The 20,042-nt window shown below is 40.1% G+C and overlaps 1 protein-coding gene across 2 annotated transcripts; it reads left to right on the top strand.

Moving 5' to 3' along the window:
* The first annotated feature begins 421 nt into the window (after positions 1–421).
* LOC133403636 (complement C3-like) lies at positions 422–19,955 on the top strand. 2 transcript variants are annotated; one of them, XM_061678681.1, is made up of 43 exons: positions 424–576; positions 1,670–1,865; positions 1,961–2,123; positions 2,222–2,319; positions 3,756–3,844; positions 4,081–4,163; positions 4,260–4,347; positions 4,469–4,571; positions 5,177–5,297; positions 5,421–5,536; positions 6,314–6,460; positions 6,604–6,703; positions 6,786–6,880; positions 6,960–7,151; positions 7,289–7,444; positions 7,676–7,805; positions 9,325–9,393; positions 9,540–9,734; positions 9,817–9,937; positions 10,385–10,473; positions 10,595–10,734; positions 10,907–11,119; positions 11,443–11,506; positions 11,941–12,030; positions 12,191–12,397; positions 12,557–12,632; positions 12,776–12,935; positions 13,072–13,167; positions 14,174–14,324; positions 14,599–14,684; positions 14,933–15,010; positions 15,078–15,233; positions 15,325–15,387; positions 16,557–16,638; positions 16,748–16,796; positions 16,956–17,046; positions 17,121–17,210; positions 17,310–17,412; positions 18,318–18,407; positions 18,799–18,891; positions 18,967–19,050; positions 19,434–19,578; positions 19,707–19,955. In XM_061678681.1, the coding sequence occupies exons 1-43, from the start codon at positions 500–502 to the stop codon at positions 19,846–19,848; spliced, it is 4,977 nt and encodes a 1,658-aa protein (XP_061534665.1). In that variant the 5' UTR covers positions 424–499; the 3' UTR covers positions 19,849–19,955. The 2 variants fall into 2 exon arrangements, with proteins under 2 accessions (XP_061534664.1, XP_061534665.1); XM_061678680.1 differs by having other exon boundaries at positions 422–576; positions 17,121–17,412.
* The last annotated feature ends 87 nt before the right edge of the window (positions 19,956–20,042 follow it).

Genomic DNA, 20,042 nt, shown 5'->3' with positions numbered 1-20,042 from the left:
TATCAGAAAGTGTTCATGGATTTGTAGCTCTCAAATATATGCAAACTCACACAACAGCAGGCAATTTAGAGTCACCTAAGAGTAATGTTTTTGGGAGGTGGGAAGAATACCTGGAGAAAACCCACGCAAACTCCACACATACAGTGTATGTTCTAACCCAAATCATTAAACAAAACTCATGTGAAACTGAATCTAATTTTATATTTGAGAGTCATCAAGTCATACATACTTATATTTGTTTAATTGTGTATTGTTATAGACGTTTGTGCATTCATTTATTCTTTTCAAGAAAACGAAACTCAGGCAAACGATGATTGATGATTAAATGCTTATCTTTTGTAGACATTTGCCAATCGCCGCAGTGTGTCAACTGCTGCTGGGAAATGATGTTGCGTTACTTATGTGGACCCTTTGGGAGGAGATTGGATGAGAGGAGTATAAAAGGGGAGCTTTGCATTGCTGGACTCTACATTGACAGCAGCTCAAGATCGAGGAGACCATGGGTGCAACTCCTCTGTGGCTGCTGGCCTCCCTGGCCATTGCCTACTTGTCTTCTGTGGCTGATGGTACTCCATTGTAAGTAGACTTGTCACTCACCTTCTAACACTAACTGTGATCTGCTTGTACGATTTTACCTCGATCCCAGATTATCGCACTACGAGTCACTTTAAACTGCATACATTTCTTGAAGTCTCTGCACCCTTTGCACAACGGTCATTGCACCGGACTATTGCTCTATTTGTCATTCAAACTGCTCTCACTGCTAGAGAACTCTGCATCTTTTTGCACAATTGTCAAAAAATAAAAATTGTACCAGCATTACCAGCAACCTTTTTTTGCTCAGTGACTGTTTTTCTCAATGTCAAAATCTATCTATCTATCTATCTATCTATCTATCTATCTATCTATCTATCTATCTATCTATCTATCTATCTATCTATCTATCTATCTATCTATCTATCTATCTATCGATCTATCTAATCTATCTACCAAATGACCTACCTAGTTACCTACCTTCATGACTATTAGGTATTTGTAATTGATTAATGACGTTTAAGAACTGTAACCTTTGGCTTAGCCCACTCGCATAATGATTAGCAGACCACTAGTTTGCAGTTCCACAAGTCAAGGTAATTTGGTCAAATGTGGCCAGACAGTCATTCTTTATTTGTTTCATTGCATCAAACACGGTAAACATGTTGTACTTAGCAAATGTTGGATTTTAGTCCTTCCAATCAATAGTTGACTCATTGTTTGCAGAGTCCATGTGGGAGCGGGTTCGAGTGAGGTTCTCCTTAGATGGAACATGATGGAGTGTTCAGAACAGGGTCATGAGATGATCAATATGATAAGAAAGGGAACAAAAACAGGGGGAAGAAACACGCATTTGTCAATGTTTATTAATAAAATTCTTCTGCAGAGTGAAAGGAATAAAACAGATCAGCAAATTCAGTAAACCTGTCCTTAGAAAACACATCACAAAGTATTATTGTATTGAATGAAAAACAATATTAACATGTTCTTTCTAATATTTAGTGTGATTTGAGAATTATCTTTGTGAAAGCTGAATTTTGGAGACTGCTTTGCTACTGCTACTACTATGTTGTGACCAAGAGTGTAGGTCTACATATCCTTAGCAACGAATGATTCTCCCTCTAATGTCTTGCAGGAAATTGATGTCTGCCCCTAACCTGTTGCGAGTAGGAGCAGCAGAAAACATTTTTGTGGAGTGTCAAGACTGCACTGGGGGTGACATGAAGGTGGACATCAGCGTGATGAACCATCCAACCAAAACCAAAAGGCTTGGGTTTGCATCAGTGATCCTTAATAGTGCTAACCACTTCCAGGGCTTTGGACAAATTACGGTAAAATAAAGATACTACGGGTGTATTTTTGATGTCTCCGAGTGCCTTACTACAGCATATCTTATCTTTGCTACATTGTGCTCCTCACACATTAGATACCGCCAACAGACTTCAGTACAGACCCCACCATGAAGCAGTATGTGTACCTGCAAGCTCAATTCCCTGACCGATTGCTGGACAAGGTTGTGCTAGTGACCTTCCAGTCTGGATACATCTTCATCCAGACCGACAAGAATCTCTACACCCCTGACAGCATGGGTGCGCAAAGCTCTTCGTTGGGGCGTCAAGTCATTAACAGCCATATGGCTCAAAACAGACGATTCATAGTGACTAATCACTGTCTGGGTCTCTTTCAGTGAACTACAGGATGTTTGGAGTGACACCTAGCATGGAACCTGTCGAGAGAGATCACCAAAACCAAGCTGATGCCGCCGCCATAATCATTGACATGATGGTTAGCATCTTTATCTCAAATGTTCACAGCAGCAGAACAGCCTCCCTCTACAGTTGTAACGTACCAATGGAAGACACAATCACATATTTTGAAAAATGATAATGCAGCGGGGCTGTTGGTAGCTAGTGAGTGACGTGAAATGGAATGGATAGAGGATAACGGAGTGGCTCGATCCATCCATTCTCCACACTGTTTATCCTGTTCAGGGTCACCCGGTAGGTGCAGTGTACCTTATCTGATTGAGTGTGAAAGGCAGACCACACCCGGAATGGTTGCTGGACTGTTCGGCAATTACACACAGAATTCACATTTTCACACTTATACCGTCAGGGCGTTATCTTGACCTCTGGGGGTCCCAGGCATGACAGATCGTGGAGGCTCTCCCCAAAACAAAAAAAGAAAAAAACCTGGACAATGAAAAAGTAAAGATATTTGAAATTAAACAATTGATGTATAAAATAACAAATAAGTGAACTACCAACACTGAAAGTGAAAAAATAAAACAGCATAGTATAATTGGTTAGTTTGCTTTATGTTCATGCAAGTGTGTGCGCCTCTGTCACAAACACTCCACATTTGAGATCTGTATTAAATCAAATGAACAGCCATTTGCAGTAACAACTTCAGTGCTTCATGTTAACATAACAAGATATATAATGTTTTTCTATTCCAAACACATTAGTATGCATTTGGATAGAGCAAGCTGATAGAAGATTTGAGGTTGGTATCATTTGAAAAATTTAGATATATATCATATATATTATGTATCAACTAGTTTATGAGCTGGTCTGCTGATTGAACCAATGTGAGCTGATAATGTGCAGTACAATTTTATGATGCATAGTGGGATTGGGACAAAGTGGCATCACTACTTTTCTCAAGTAACAGATACACATTCACACTTAGCACTAACATGGTCCTCTTTCTTTTCTTTTTTTTTTTGCATGTTCTGCACGATAAGTTAACTGATCTTTGTTTAAATTCACTCTGTTTTATTTCAACAAGCCAGATACGGGGGTCATTGCAGAGATTTACGAATTCCAACGTGTCATTGCAGCGTGTGGTTCTAGTTGTATTGTTGTATTGGACCAATAGCTGCAGTCTCTCGATTCCACCTACTGGCCTTCAACCAGCAGCAGCTAGTCAGGGCCCCTATGCCAGAGATTCCCAACAGTGACACGCTTTTGTTGCATTGCCTAAAGCAGTGCCATTGCTTTGTCATTGAGATGGGCCAATGCCAGCCATCTCTGGTGGCCTCCTTCAGCAAGGGGGCCCGAGGGAAATGCCTGGGTTACCTGCCCTGTTGTGGCATCTCTGCGTACAGTCAATCAATCTCACGCTTCACGAATAACCTATTTTGGAGTGGCTCAAATACATGATTAATAGGAAACTCGTGAGGCTGATGATAACGTTTGTTCAATGTTCTTTATCCTTAGACACCCGAAGACATCATTTTACCTCTTGAGTCAGTCTTTCTGAAGTCAGGGATCTACTCTGGAAGCTTTAAACTTGCTGAGATTGTGAGGTGAATTTTTTTAATTCTATTTTTGTTTTGTTTTATTGAATACAAAAAAATGAGGAATGTCATATATTTTTGTCCTTATTTATAAATGCATGGCTAATCCTATTACAAAAAAAACAACTCTCCTCACAGTTTTTTTCACATGCAAATATGAAATTAAAGTGTATGACAGAGATCGTATTCATAAATTCATGCTCTTCCAGACATTTTGAAAAGCTTGTTTGAATTTGTGTGTGTAGTCCTGGACTGTGGAAAGTTGTCGCCAAGTTCCAAAGTCACCCGCAGCAGAGCTACTATGCACAGTTTGAGGTCAAAGAGTATGGTGAGGACCCACTCCATTGTGAATTATTTCACAGAAAAGTGTGTCGCTGTACTTTTTGTCTAATTTGGAATAATGAGTTATTTTCATGACTTTCAGTGCTCCCCAGTTTTGAAGTCAGAGTGATCCCTTTGGTCCCCTTCTTCTATAAGGATAGTCAAGAGTTCACTGTCGACATCAGAGCCACGTATGTGAACGTGCCGTTTGAAGGATTCAAAGAATGGATATGATTTGGTGCAAAAAAAGAGAGTGTGTTATACATTCCTTGATCGTCAGTGTGGACTTCACTTTCTTCCTATGTGATTTAGGTATCTATTTGGTAAAGAGGTAGAAGGGACGGCTTTTGTGGTGTTTGGGTTTCTAAAGGATGGTAAGAAGAGCAGCTTTCCTGAATCTCTTCAGCGAGTGCCTGTAAGTACATACTACAGTAAAAGTAACTTTTACTGCATCCCATTTCACTAATACGGCATCTGGAAGACGATACACCATAATGTACGTAGATAGCATTCCGATTCATTTTCTTCCATAGAGAAAATCAATTCATCAACTGTTTATTTAAAACATTATTTTCTACGTATAATAATTATCTGCCAGAAAATACGAAGGATAATGACTTTTTCACAGATATACTTTATTCATCTTAAGTGTACCTTTTTGCAACAATTGCTTTAAAAATTAAACATGAAGTATTTTGTAACAGAAGGCAAAGCACGAGCAATAAAACAGAATAGTGGATGGAGCCTGAGACCCAGCTAAACTTCTTCACATAAAACGTACATAATATATGAAACAAGACAAAATAGCTACAGCTTACAGGTTGAGGAATACAAATATGTCCACGTGAACACAGTAGAACAACAAATGCAAACACAGTTTAAGTCATGCCAAGGTACTGATGTGCTCACTAACCTTGTGCAAATCATCGAAACTCAGTCAACAGCACCACTGCACGATAACAGTAGTTGACCAATGTTCAGCTTTTTTTTCATGTTTCATGTTTTTTTTGGGACTTTTAGATCGAGACAGGCAAAGGAATGGTCACACTCAAGAGAGCGCAGATCACACAAACCGTCCCAAACATTGATGATTTGGTGGGAAGTCACATATTTGTGTCTGTCAGCGTAATGACGCTGAGTGGTAAGAATGTGTTCTGAATGATTTTGTCATGCGAGAATCACACCAATTCAACCGCAATCAAGAGCAATTTGTTAAAAATATTGAGATGTAAAAGTATATTGTGTGTGTATTTTGCATTTACAGGGAGTGAAATGGTAGAGGCGGAGTTGAGAGGTATCCAGATTGTCACTTCTCCATACACCATCCAATTCATGAAGACGCCCAAATATTTCAAACCAGGAATGTCCTTTGATGTTACGGTAATGTGCATATACACTTACCATGAAACAACAATATGTAAGAGAATTCAGAATAAGTGTGTTGCTTTCTAAAAAAATAGAATATTGTCATTGTCATGGCACACCTCCCTATCTCCAACCTACAACAGTATTGCTACTCTATAACAGTGGTGAACTATCCTGGAAACCGCTCATGTTGTGTTACCTAGCATCAGTGCTTCTGTTTGGCACTGTGTGAAGTGACTGTACACTTAAACTATCAAACAATGTTAAGTTTAATACTAAATCGGACATTTTTGCAGCTGCTCGAAAAGTAAACTATACGTAACAAAACTAAGAATACACCTTGGTATTTATTCATTACAACTATTGACAACACAGCAATTACAGTGCCAATATAGCTTTCAATAGATTACAGCACCCAAAATACATTCATTCATACAGTAATTCAATTAGATCCAGTACAAGAGCCATATTTTAAAAAATCTGACTTGAATAAGAAAATTAAACTCAGTTGTGTATTACAGAAAAATACAGTATTACAAGCAGTTGTAATCATGATGCAGTGCCACTCATATTGGTTTTCATTACATTTTGAGGTTGTGACTGATATTGTGACCTGCTGTCATGTTAAATGGTCATGTAATAGGCTTATATAGTTCAACTTTTTAAAATTTATGCGAAATATTGTTTTTCTTCCGATAGCAAAGATATACAATTTGGCCTATGATGATAATATAGAATGAAAAATAGTTGCATGTTTGTTGACAAAGCAGTTGTTTGTGTTTTCTGTGGCAGCTTGAGGTTATAAATCCTGATGAAACTCCAGCACGAGGTGTGCCTGTGGTGGTGAACCCAGGTGATGTGCACGGCTTCACCTCAGACAACGGCATTGCCAAACTCACTGTCAATACAGTTGCAAAGGACCCAAGCTTGGTGATCAATGTAAGTCTCTCCCCGGGTGCAGGTGAAGGTAACAGAGAACTTGGAAAAACAGTGCATGTCATCTGTTCTTAATGGCCTCATGCCATGTGTTTTAAATCTCATGTAGTTTGTTTTGTTTGTTTTACTCTGTTGTTCAACTACAGGCATGGACCAAAGATCCTAAAATTCCCAAAGAAAGGCAAGCAACTGCTACAATGCAAGCCCTCCCATATAATACCAAAAGCAAAAATTACATCCACATAGGTAATAGGACGCTATCATCCTCCCAAGTACTACATTGCAGAAGCTATTTCAGTATGTCATCTTAAAAGTGTGCCTTTTGCAGGGGTGGACACAGCTGAGCTGGATTTGGGCGATAACCTGAAAATCAACCTTAATCTAAACATGCCACCAGCTCAAGATACTGACATCACATACTTGGTATGAGTTTTTATATACCAGGCTGTGTCTGTGTTTGATAGTTATTTTTAAAGATGAACATTGACATTTGTCTCTTCAGGTCGTTGCCAGAGGACAACTGGTGAAATATGGCCGTCACAGGACAATAGGCCAAGTTTTGATCTCCCTCATCATTCCCATCACCAAAGATATGCTGCCATCGTTCCGTATCGTAGCTTATTACCGGCCAAATAACGACGACGTGGTGTCAGACTCTATTTGGGTGGACGTCAAGGACTCCTGCATGGGCACGGTAAAATGAGAGTAAAGCTATTAAAGAGGTCATCCAAACTCATGAAGTTGCAATTGGAGTATAAATGAGTGATTCAATGATTTGATGAGACAAAAACAAAGCTCTGTGTATCTCATTTATTTCCCTCATATATTTAGCTGAAACTGGAATCAACAATACCAGCACCATCCTTTGAGCCTCGCAAGATGTTTGGACTAAAGGTCACTGGAGACCCAGAAGCCACTGTGGGCCTGGTGGCAGTTGACAAAGGTGTTTTTGTTCTGAACAAGAAGTATCGTCTGACCCAGAAAAAGGCAACCATTTTTTACTTCTTTGTTTTGTGCACGATAGGATCATTGATGCCAGATGAGAAATACCTTTATACAAGTAACTGAAATTTGAGTATTTTTTAGGGAAATAATGCTTGGCACAACAATCACACAAATACTGTACAAAGTAGAAAATGGTCAAGCTTCAGATTTTAGTAGGTGATTTGTTGGGAAATTTTAAGGCTGTATTTAATGTTATTGGTCATTGGTTAAAAGGTATGGGAAACTGTGGAGAAGGACGACACAGGCTGCACACCGGGTGGAGGCAAGGATGCAATGAGTGTATTCTACGATGCAGGACTGGTGTTTGAGACCAACGCAGCACAAGGAACTCCTTACAGACAAGGTGACAGATTTTATTTCTTTTAACAGCTCTTATATTTTATCTCATTAGATAGTGCAGGGGTGGCACAGTGACCGACTGGTTAGCACATGTGCCTCACAGTACTGGGCAGCCGGGTTCAAACCCGGCCGGCCTCACCTGTGGTAATTGAAGACTTTGAAATTGTCCGTAGATGTGAATGTGAGCGCGAATGGTTATTTGTCCATGTGTGCCCTGCAATTAGCTGGCAACCAGTTCCGGGTGTATCCCACCTCTCGCCCTGCAGTGCAGGCTAGAGCTACCTAATGCTCTTGTCTGTGAGTGTAGCCGCAGTGACTTGTGCTACATTTCTTATACATTCCAGGGCAGCGGCTATGCGTTATGCTCTTTTTATGATAAGGCAAGCATTTTCAGTGGATGGGACATCTAAACACCCATCCCCCACCGCTCTTTTTTTGTGTACAGCTACGCCGATTGACGCCAATTCCAACATTTTACAGAATAAAATTCAGTTTCATTTATTTATAGTGCAACATTGAGCTGTAGTCAGAAATGGAGCCTTACATTTTTCGTGATTCACACCAGGTCCCGTGGGTCCCGTGGGATTCCCGCAGGATGGGAGTGAATTTCACCATCAATCACGAGATTGGGTAGGAGCGGGAGTGAAAGTCATCGGGAGCGGGAACTATGATGGGAGTGAAACCATCCATCCATCCATCCATTTTTCGTACCGTTTACCTTCACTAGGGTCGCGGGCATGCTGGAGGCTACCCCAGCTATCTTTGGGGCTAGAGGCAGGGTACAACCTGAACTGGTCGCCAGCCAATCGCAGGGCACATGTAAACAACCATTTGCACTCACATTCACCCCTACGGCAATTTAGAGTCTTCAATTAACCTACCATGCATGTTTTTCGGATGTGGAAAATGGAGTACCCGGAGAAAGCCCACGCAGGCACAGGGAGAACATGCGAACTCCCCACAAGCGAGGCCGCATTTGAACCCGGGTCCTCAGAACTGTGAGGCAGATGTGCTAACCAGTCGTCCACCATGCTGCAGTTACATTCATTTTACTTTTACTCTAATCGTATTTGGACATTTCCCCTCAGCATAGAGCTAAACATTGCTCAACTAATACGGCTTTTTTCGTGAAATACTCAGGATTGGGAGGGAATGGGAGCAATCTCTGTGGGAGTGGGAGGGAGGGGGAGTTAACATCCACTCCCATGTCAGGCCTATAGTCAGAAACAGCCAAATTAAGTCTCACAACACTCAAGAAATTGAAAAAAGTGACCTACTAGCTGCAAGGCAGAAACTGGTAAAACAAACCAACAAAACTTTTTCAGGATGCCCTTGACTCTTGAGGGGACTGTCTCGAGTTAAACTTGTCTCATTGACATTTGGATTTTTTTTTTTTTTTTTTTTGACAAATGTTGAATATTGTCTCCCAGTTAATTGATTGATTGTAGATGCACAACAATTTATTTATAGAGCTCATCTGTATCTACGTCATTTTCATGACTTAAACTGTGCTACATTTCTAGAGCTGAAATGTCCATCACCCAGCAGGAGGAAACGAGCTACAACTCTGTTACAGGTTACTACAACCTTAGGTATGGATATCTCTACACTCAGTTCTAGTCATTGTATGCCAAACAATTGAAAAAACATTGTCATTAAACATCATGTGATATTGACTGTGGCCTCTGTATTATTCATCATATCATCGTCATCATGTGTACATTTCCTTTGTTTTCAGCTAGTAAATATGAAGGGCAACAGAAGGATTGTTGTTTGGATGGCATGGGAGAAACTCCTCTCTCATACACTTGTGAAATACGGAGCGAGTACATTACTGATGGAGCGGCGTGTGTCGAGGCCTTCCTGTATTGCTGCAAGGAGCTGGAAGGCCAGAAAGCTGATATGAAGCAAGACACCCTTCAAATAGCTCGGAGTAAGAGATGGACACATGTGATGCTAACCGTAGCTGACTGAAGTCATTGTCTCTCGTGACTCTTTTTGAATCTCTTTTTAAGGTGAGAAGAATGATCACATTTACATGGATAATATTGAAATTGTTACCCGCACCAATTTCCCTGAAAGCTGGCTTTGGTCGGATTTCAAATTGCCTGCTTGCCCTCGACAAATGCCTAACTGGTAAGGAAACTGGTCTATACTGTGTGAGTACACACTTACCACTTACTGTGCTCGGTACTATAGGTCGATACACAGGCACAGCGATTCAAACACAATATAGGAGCTGTGTGTACATTTAGCATTGTATAACGCTAACCCCTATATATTATACAGTTGGTCCAAAATTACTCGTACCCTGACCATTTTAGTTTTGTTTTGTTAAAGTGAGTTTTTAGGTGGTGAATGGGTAGGTATCTTCTGGCTGGAAATGACACAAAGTGGCAAAAGACTGAAATACGTTACTATTTACATTCAAATTACCCCAGAAGCTAAGAGATATAAATATTTGTCAAAATGTAATATATATATATACTAAAAGCAGTCTCTCATTACGATGCAGGACAATTCTACACATAAAAATGCATCTTCCTCCCTGTGCAAAATGATCCAATGTTTTCTTTGTTTCAGTGACACCACATCACATTTGAATTACGTTCCCATGCAAGACTCCATAACAACATGGCAGTTCCTTGGCATTAGCCTATCCAAAACACATGGTGAGGAGCCACTCACTTCAGTCTCGCCTTAAAGCTAAACGTCGGTTACAAAATGTCCTGCTGGCTCTGAATGCTCCTTCCCATTGAACTTTTTTTTTTTTAAATGTTTGCTATCTTGAAGGAATCTGTGTTAGTGAACCTTTAGAGGTGATCGTAAGGAAGGATTTCTTCATTGATCTCAAACTTCCTTATTCGGCTGTGCGTGGAGAGCAGATTGAAATCAAGGCAATTCTCCACAACTACAGCCCTGATGAAATCACAGTAAGTCTTTGTGTGTGTGTGTGTGTGTGTGTGTGTGTGTGTGTGTGTTTACTCTGCTGTTTTAGAAGATGAACCCATATACTAAATTATATATATTCAGTTCTCGGGTGCAATGTTTTCCACACTATAGCGAGTCCATCTCTCAAACCCCTTCACCATCTTTGTGCTCAAGGTGCGTGTGGATCTCTTTGAGACGGCGCATGTGTGCAGTGCAGCCTCCAAGCGCTCAAAGTACAGCCAGGAGGTTGACATGGGGGCCCAAACTACACTAGCTGTACCCTATATCATCATTCCCATGGAGAAAGGAAAGTTTGGTATCGAGGTCAAAGCAGCTGTGAGAGGTTCACATCTCGCTGATGGAATATTGAAGGAGCTGAATGTGGTGGTAAAAGAACATTTTTAAGAGTGGCTACTGAAATGTTCAGTCAAATAATTTCACTATTATTTGGTGCTTCAAGATACTTGTGAAAAAAGAAAGGGTTTTCTTATCAGGCACTTTAGAGTTCCTGTAAAGTTAAAAGCAATATGTCTTGTAAATTTTAACACACTTTTCTTTAATGAAAATCAACAATGGGAAGAAGATATACGGGAGGAAAGACATTTTTCTCACTAATCTAAACATATTAGAACACAAAAATATACTGTAAGTTTAAAATGTATATATATTTTTTGTTTTAAGCATTTCTTTGTCTGCTTTTGCTTTTCTAGCCTGAAGGCGTCCTGATTAAGTCTCCTCAGATAATAAACCTTGACCCTGCTAAAAAGGGAATAAGTGAGTTTCCACATTCAACTACACTGTCAGAAAAAAGGAGCCGAATTTGTACATTTGAGGGTCCAATGTCTTGACACTGAGGTAGTACCCTCAAGGATACCCCTATTGTACCCCTTAAACAGGGTACATATCGGGACCCTTACTATATGGACGCTAAGGGTCCCAATATGTACCTTGTTCATATTGTACCCTAAGGGTACATATTTGTACCCTATGGGGACGGATTGTAAGGGACCCAATATGCACCCTGTTTAAGGTGTACAATAGGTGTACCCTTGCGGGTGCTGCCCCATTCACGAGCTATTGGACTTTCAAAGGTAAATATTTAGCACCTTTTTTTCTGACAGTGTATACTCTGTGGCAATAACCTTGTAAATGTGTAATGTTTTAGTCATTTTGCACTTAATCCTCCAATTTGTGTGTGTACATTGTAGATGGTAAACAAGAGGTCATTATCAACAGTCAAATTCCCCAAAAAGATGTGGTGCCAGGCACAGAATCTGTCACACAGATCTCTGTGATAGGTGAGATATTATGGTTATATCTAGCCATCTATACTTTTATATATGGACAAAAACATGTGCTGGCAACTGAAGCAAATATGGAGTTGTACAACATGGTATGTGCTGATGTTTTTTTTAATTTTTATTATTATCTTCACTGTGTGGATCTGTGTGCATACAGGTAGAGAACAAGTGAGTGTACTGGTGGAGAATGCCATTGCTGGCACATCTATGGGTAGTCTGATCTATCAGCCCGGAGGTTGCGGAGAGCAGAACATGATCCACATGACCCTGCCTGTAATTGCAACCATATATTTGGACAAAACCAACCAGTGGGAATCTGTGGGCTTTCAGAAACGTAATGAAGCCCTGCAACACATAAAGACTGGTAGGCCCGCATTACATTGTTTAAGGAGCAAGCATTACTGTAAACTTAAAATAAAAAAATAAAAAATAAAATAACACTATACACTGAGGATTTGTCAAACTGCAGAAGATGAAAGATAACTGGATGTCAAGGTGGTTAGAAAGTCTGTTTTGTGCACAGGCTACAAAAATCAGCTTGCTTACCGGAAGAAAGATGGTTCTTTTTCTGTGTGGACCAATCACGGCAGCAGCAGCTGGTGAGTCAAACAAACAAATAAAAAAACTATGTACCTTTACTTGTTTTTGACCCTAGTGAGGATAAGCTGCTCAGAGAAGGGATGGATGGCTTTTATTTGTGCAAATGCATAAAACTAAATTGATGTGCCGTCGCCTCTTTCAGGCTGACAGCCTACGTTGCCAAAGTGTTCGCCATGTCCAACCAGCTGGTGGCAGTGCAAAAAGATGTGATCTGTGATGCTGTCAAGTTTCTTATTCTCCGTGCACAGCAACCCGACGGCATGTTTAGAGAAGTAGGCAGGGTGGCGCACGGCGAGATGATTGTAAGGGCAATCACTTTTTTAATTTTTATTTTTAGCTTATTTTTATATATATTGAGCATTTTGCTAATGATTCTGATTATGACGTTGCTTTATCTATGTTTCGTGTGTGTGTGTGTGTGCACGCATGTGCGTGTAGGGTGACGTGCGTGGTGGAGACTCAGATGCCTCCATGACGGCCTTCAATCTCATTGCAATGCAGGAGTCAAGGGCACTTTGCTCGGCCACTGTTAATGTGAGTACACCCCCATTTACTTTCAAACATCTTTTACTGACTGGCCTCAGAAACGGAGTCTAAAACAGTGAGGGACATAAAAAAGCTGCATCAGTATTATTGATCAGGTCACCCTTTTTTTTTTTTTTTTTTTTATCCCCATCTACTTTATGGACCACATGTAGGGAAACTGGAGATGTAATTGATGGTGCATCTTCATGTGCAAGTCTCTATCCCTTAGCAGTGTCATTTTTAGTGTTCCTGTTATTTGCGATACAGCACATACTGTACCTAGCTAAAACTACAGTATATTGTGCATTGCTGTGCCAAGCTCAATGAAACTGATATTCAACCATCATTCAGAAATGTTTCATCCACTGCATAGACACACAGCAGGCTCAATAATTCTAGCTAATGGTACTATTTCAAATCATTCAACTATTGGTAATGACCAGAAAGCAAACAACTGCATTATGATCACGTATACTGTAAGTAGGTCTGCTGAATAAGGATGAATGAATTCATCTTTGTGTCAGTGATAAACAAAAGGGTTTTTACATCTTTATGAAATGTAAAAATATACTTTGTATTAAATACTATATTAAACAAATCTCCATGCCTTATAATAATAATAATAATAATAATGCATTCCACATATTTAGTGTGTTTCTAAACACTCAAAGACACTTAACAATTTTCCACATTATTCATTCACTCCTCAGTCACACCCTGGTGGCCACAACTGCCCTGGGGTAGTCTGACAGAACCGTGTCTGCCATTCTGCACCTACAAGCCTCTCCCACCACCACCACCAAACATTCCACCACAGTCGGTCTTATCTGTCTTATCTTATCTATCTTGTCGGTCTTATCTGTCACTCGGTTAGAGCACACGACAGGTTCTGCACAGACTCACCTATAATTCACTCAGACACCTTTTTGTATTATGTTTTTCTAGTCTTACTCTTAACTCCAATATTGGTACCACCATGCTCCCCCTTCTTACAATCTCCTCTCCTTCTCTCCAGAGTTTGGAAGACAGCGAAGCCAAAGCTATCGCTTACCTGGAAAAGCGTCTGCCCAGCCTTGTCAACCCTTATGCTGTGGCCATAACATCATATGCTTTAGCTAATAAGAATAAGCTAAACAAGGAGATCCTCTTCAAGTTTGCTTCCCCAGGTGAATTCTAAAACACCATTCATTTTACTCTTTGGTATCCTATATTCACAAGTAAATAATATAGTATGTTTACCAAAGACAAAAAAATAAAACACATTTAAAAAATACAGGACAACAACAACACACTTCAGAAAAAAAGTGGATAAACTATAATGAAAACAATGGTTAATTATTGTAATGAATTTGTTTTATTGTATTTTATATAATTAGATATTATAAAATATTATATTCATTGAACATAAAGTACTTAATAAATTGCATATCTCCTTTGTAGAGTTTAGCCACTGGCATGTGCCTAAGGGACATATTTATACACTGGAGGCGACATCCTATGCTCTTCTGGCTTTGGTCAAGGTTGGGGTAAGTGAATTTGATTAATACGGGCTACAAAAAAAAAAATCGGGACATTTTCCTGAAGCAAACTGTTCGAGATTGACCCTGTCATCACGGATACATCAAAATCAATGTAAAACTTTACACTTCCAGATTGAGCAAATGTTTAGCACATTGTGCTGTACTATCATGGATTGACAACCACTTTTGACAGTAGTTGATAGTTTATACATATGCATCCAGTTCAAACTTTTTCATTTAATCTGTTTGTAAAGGCCTTTGAGGAAGCCAGACCTGTGGTGCGATGGTTCAACAAACAGAGGAAGGTGGGCGGAGGCTTCGGATCAACTCAGGTGAGAGAAGATTTTTCTGTCAAATATTCATGTCATCGGGGATAAGCTTAATTTTCTTTCTGTCTAGGCTACAATCATGGTATATCAAGCTATATCAGAATACTGGACTAATGCCAAAGAGCCAGATTATGATCTGAAAGTGGACATTGATGTGCCGGGCAGAGCAAGACCTATCAAATATAGCTTCAACAGGCAAAACCACCATGCCACAAGAACATCTGAAGTGAGAGTGCCTAATATCCCATTCATTGACTATTCTTGCTACTGTCCCTTTTTGTTAATGTATGAGCCTTTGTTTGCATTTTAACTCACAGATGAAGAGTATTAACCAGGATGTGAAAGTCATAGCTGAAGGTAGTGGAGAGGCAACATTTACAGTAAGTCAATTACTCGTGCTCTGGTCAGCTGTTGTTAACTACCTAAATACAGTTATACAGTAGGTCCAAAATTACTCGTGCCCTGACCATTTTTGTTTTGTTTTTTTAAAGTGAGTTTTATCTAAGAGATATGAATAATTGTCGAAACATATATATATATATATATATATATATATATATATATATATATGCTTATTTTCAACATTTGACGTTCCATGTTCCTTTGGGTTACAAGGTGCCGTTGTATAACACACACACACACACATATATATATATATGTTATACAAAGGTAGGGTAATTCAATATTCTAAATTGCCCGTAGGTATGAATGTGAGTGCGAATGGTTGTTTGTTTCAATGTGCCCTGCGATTGGCTGGCGACCAGTTCAGTGTGTACCCCGTCTCTCGCCCGAAGATTTCTGGGATGGGCTCCAGCACGCCCGCGACCCTAGTGAGGATAAGCGGAACGGTAGATGAATGAATGTTATACAAAGGCTCCGGCTATATATATATATGTTATAAAAAGGCTATACATATGTTATACAAAGGCTCCGTGTTGAAAAGATGCAGTTGGATAAGACAGCAGACGCGAGTTACCGACATTATTCAAAAAAAAAAGAAAATCCTTAAATGGAAATGGGCTGGCCACGTTGCCCGAAGAGCTGACAAAAGGTGGACCACAGAAACTATCAACTGGATACCACTGGACACAAAGCGGTCACGGCGAAGACCTAAAAGTAAATGGATAGATGAAATTATTAAACACACCAGAATACACTGGCAACAAATTGCAAACTGCCGTAGTACAGTGTAGTTGGAAACGGGAAGAAGAGGCCAACATCCTCCAGTGGATAGAAAATGGCTGATGATATATATAGATATATATATATATATATATATGAATCAAAATGATTCCATTTATTGTTAAGAGGAATTAGGCCACTGCGATTGACTGGTGACCAGTTCAGGGTGTACCCCGCCCCTTGCCCAAAGTCAGCTGGGATTGGCTCCAGGTCACCTGCAACTCCACTGAGGACATGTGGTATAGAAAATGGATGGATGAATGGAAGAATTGGGCCAATGTATGAATAAAGATATATTTGAGAATTGTGAATGCGCTTCCCTTTACTATCAGCTCAATGATATCATTTGCTGTTTTCAATCTGACAGATGGTGTCGCTGTATTATGCCCTGCCTTCCGAAAAAGAAAATGACTGTCAGAACTTTAACTTGTCAGTGCAGCTTATTCCAGGTAATTGTAATACTTTTTCTTTTTTTTAAATACAGTATTTGATAATGTGCTCATCTGCCTGACTGTTTTATTGCTTGCATGAAAACATGAATCTGCTGTATATTTCTAGAAAAAATTGATAAGGAAGAGAAGATCTACAAGCTCAAAATCGAGGTTATGTAAGTACAATAAGAAAACGAAAACTAGCAACTGGAACGTTGCCAGTTTGCTCCTTGTCCCCTCCTCTCAGTCCCACTGAAAATGTAAAAAGTGAAATCGTATTCTGTTTCAGTTTATTATGGTAGGATTGAATTGAAAATAATGTGGTGTCTGAGCAGGTATAAGAACAAGGAGCATGATGCATCCATGTCAATCTTGGACATTGGCTTGTTGACTGGCTTCCGTGTTGACGACAGAGACCTGGGCTTGGTAGGAGCCTCACAGACAAACCTTACATTGTTAATATAGCTTAGGACAGTGGCTGATTGTGTGTTTCTATGTAGCTGTCCAAAGGACGTGCCCCCACCATTTCAAAGTATGAGATGAATACAGCCTTGTCAGAGAAAGGCTCTCTCATTATCTACCTGGACAAAGTAAGACATGTCTTCTTCACCTTGCCTCTCACGCTTATTTCCCTTTTGATCATCTTCTATCTAGAGTTGCCTCACTTTTGTTTCACATTACCTCCACAGGTCTCTCATAAGCGTCCTGAGGAAATCAGCTTTAGGATCATCCAGACCCTGAAAGTGGGAATTTTACAACCAGCTGCTGTGTCTGTCTATGAATATTATAATCGTGAGTCACAAAGACGCTTCTGCCTCAGACTGTGGTTCTCTGGTGCAGAGATACAGGATATATATTTTTATACATACAGGAACTGAAAAAAAATATATGGAGTTCTAACTTTCTACAAGGTTTTGGAGAGTGGGATTTGTGGCTATATTAATCCAGAGATCCAGATGAATTTGACAATTTGTGAGGTCAAGGTTCATCTCACATGTATTTGATTGGACTGAGTTTCGGCTGTCAAGTTTTTCCGCACCTAACTCAAACAAGCATGCCTGTGTGGACCGTGCTTTGTGCACTGGGAACAGAACATGACCTTTCCCAAACTGTGACCACAAAGTTGGAAGCATAGAATCATCCTAAATGTCTTGATAAGATAAAGAAGATTCAAGGGGAACTCATTTCCTTCATTCATTCATTTTCAATACCGCTTATCCTCACTAGGGTCGTGGGCGTGCTGGAGCCTGTCCCAGCTCTCTTCGGGCGAGAGGCGGGGTAGACCGTGAACTGGTCACCGGCCAATCGCAGGGCACATATAAACAACGAACCATTTACACTCACATTCACACCTACTCGCAATTTAGACTCGTCAATTAACCTACCATGCATGTTTGGGATGTGGGAGGAAACCGGAGTGCCCGGAGAAAACCCACGCAGGCACGGGGAGAAAATTCTAACTCCACACAGGCGGGGCCAGGGATTGAACCCCGGTCCTCAGAACTGTGAGGCAGATGTGCTAGCCAGTCAACTACCGTGCCGCCGTGGAACTAATTTGTCTACTCAAATTTGGTTTAGTAATTGAATAGTAATTTGTCCATACAAAGCCAGTGTCTTACATCATATTTCACAGATAATCCGAGAATAAATACTGTACATTTCTGTTAGATCAACAAAAACTACTTGTCTATTTGCAGAGAGGCATTGTGTGAAATTCTACCATCCAGAGAGGCGAGCTGGTCAGCTGCTGAAACTATGCACAAAAAATGAATGTACCTGTGCTGAAGGTAAGATAGATGGCAACTTCCAGTTCACTCAGACTGTATCAAGTGAATTCCATGAGAAATACACTGCGGGAAAAAAGCCTCCATGTCTGTATAGAGTCCTGTTTGATACTACATTCTGATAAAGTTGTTGTATGAAACATATTTTGAAGCCTTCTCCACGAGCCACACATGAGTCACAGTAAATAGCAACAGTGACTTGTTAAATATTTGTAGTCTCCAAGTATTCCTTAAATTGCCACCAATATACAGTATGTACAGGATATTTATTATATGTCACTAAGCAGCTGCAAGATCCTGCTAGACTGGATAAAAAGAAACCCTGAGTTCCAGCAGCACTAACACAACATTACATCCACTTAAATGTTCTATCGACCCCCCCATCCCACCCCAGAGAACTGCAGTCTTCAAAAGAAGGGTCTAATCAGCAATGATTTGCGCGCAGACAAGTCTTGTGAGAGTACCCCGACCAGCAAGATAGACTTTGGTAAGGGAATGTACAGTATATGGATTTCATTCTTCTTATACATAAGAGGATAATGTGTAACTTGTCTGTCCTCAGTGTACCGCATACAACTGGAACAATTTCATGAGAGTGTGTCAACTGACCTCTATACAGCGACGGTGATGCAAGTCATCAAAGAAGGTGGGATTGGATGTCGAGTAACCAAGGAAATATTCACATTTGCTTTCTTAGAGCTTGCTGGTGTTGGGCGAAAATCCACGCATCTCTAAAACCATCACTTTTTCGGGGGGAAAAAAAACAGCATTTTTGTTGAGCCATTAACATTGCATCAAAGAAAGCAAACCATTTTAGACACTCAAAATTGTTAACTAGTTTCTAAAAATAACAGACCCATGTGTACAGACAATAGTACAGATTTGTGAAAAAAAAGTGAAATTCACCACATTTTGACATAGGTGGTTTCGGACCAACATCAGCAATATTTTTCGGGGATTATTGACGCTCTCATTCTGATACTTCTTCCGTAAACATATTTTCTTTCTTCTCCCCTGTTGCCATTACAGGAAATAAAGATATGGGTGCCCAAGGCAAACTGCGTACATTCCTCACTTATCCACACTGCAGGGATACTTTAGAACTGGACATTGGCAAATCCTACTTAATCATGGGCTCATCGAAAGATATCCACAGAGATGACAAGGCACAAACGTGAGTCTTCGGATGTGTATGTGTGCGCGAGACCTAGGTCGATTGTCTTTTTTTGCATCAAGGCTGGTTTTGTATGGTGTTAGTACTGTACTTGAAACATGACTTTGTTTTCACCCTCTTCTTCTCAGGTTCCACTATGTACTTGGGGAGAAAACCTGGATCGAATACTGGCCTACAGCCGCGCAGTGTCAAACCCCAGAGCACAGACCTACTTGCTTAGGCATGGAACTCCTGATAAGGAAATATCAAGGATTTGCATGTGAGCAATAATCAAAGTCAAGCAGCGCATACCTGTACAATGAAAACATGTTTTCAATATTCTCGTCATGCAAAATTGCTCCTTTCATGTCATAAAAAGTTTCACCGGGGTTATTAAAATAAAATGGCTACTAATCTCACTGCCTCTGTTTTCCTTTTAAATAATGAATTAAAATCAGAAAGTCAGTTTGCTCAGTGGAGAATAA

Source organism: Phycodurus eques, chromosome 6 (genome assembly GCF_024500275.1).
Source record: "Phycodurus eques isolate BA_2022a chromosome 6, UOR_Pequ_1.1, whole genome shotgun sequence".
NCBI lineage: Eukaryota > Metazoa > Chordata > Actinopteri > Syngnathiformes > Syngnathidae > Phycodurus > Phycodurus eques.
The sequence above is the reverse complement of the archived record's forward strand: the minus strand, read 5'-3'. Positions and strand labels throughout refer to the sequence as shown.

What these genes read in the sequence shown, in the direction of transcription:
- LOC133403636 (XM_061678680.1), top strand. Translation starts at nt 500, where the DNA reads ATGGGTGCAACTCCTCTGTGGCTGCTGGCCTCCCTGGCCATTGCCTAC. An exon ending in CCATAATCATTGACATGATG is followed by an intron (nt 2,320 to 3,755) that starts GTTAGCATCTTT and finishes CTTTATCCTTAG; the next exon opens with ACACCCGAAGACATCATTTT. An exon ending in ATGCCACAAGAACATCTGAA is followed by an intron (nt 15,234 to 15,324) that starts GTGAGAGTGCCT and finishes TTTAACTCACAG; the next exon opens with ATGAAGAGTATTAACCAGGA.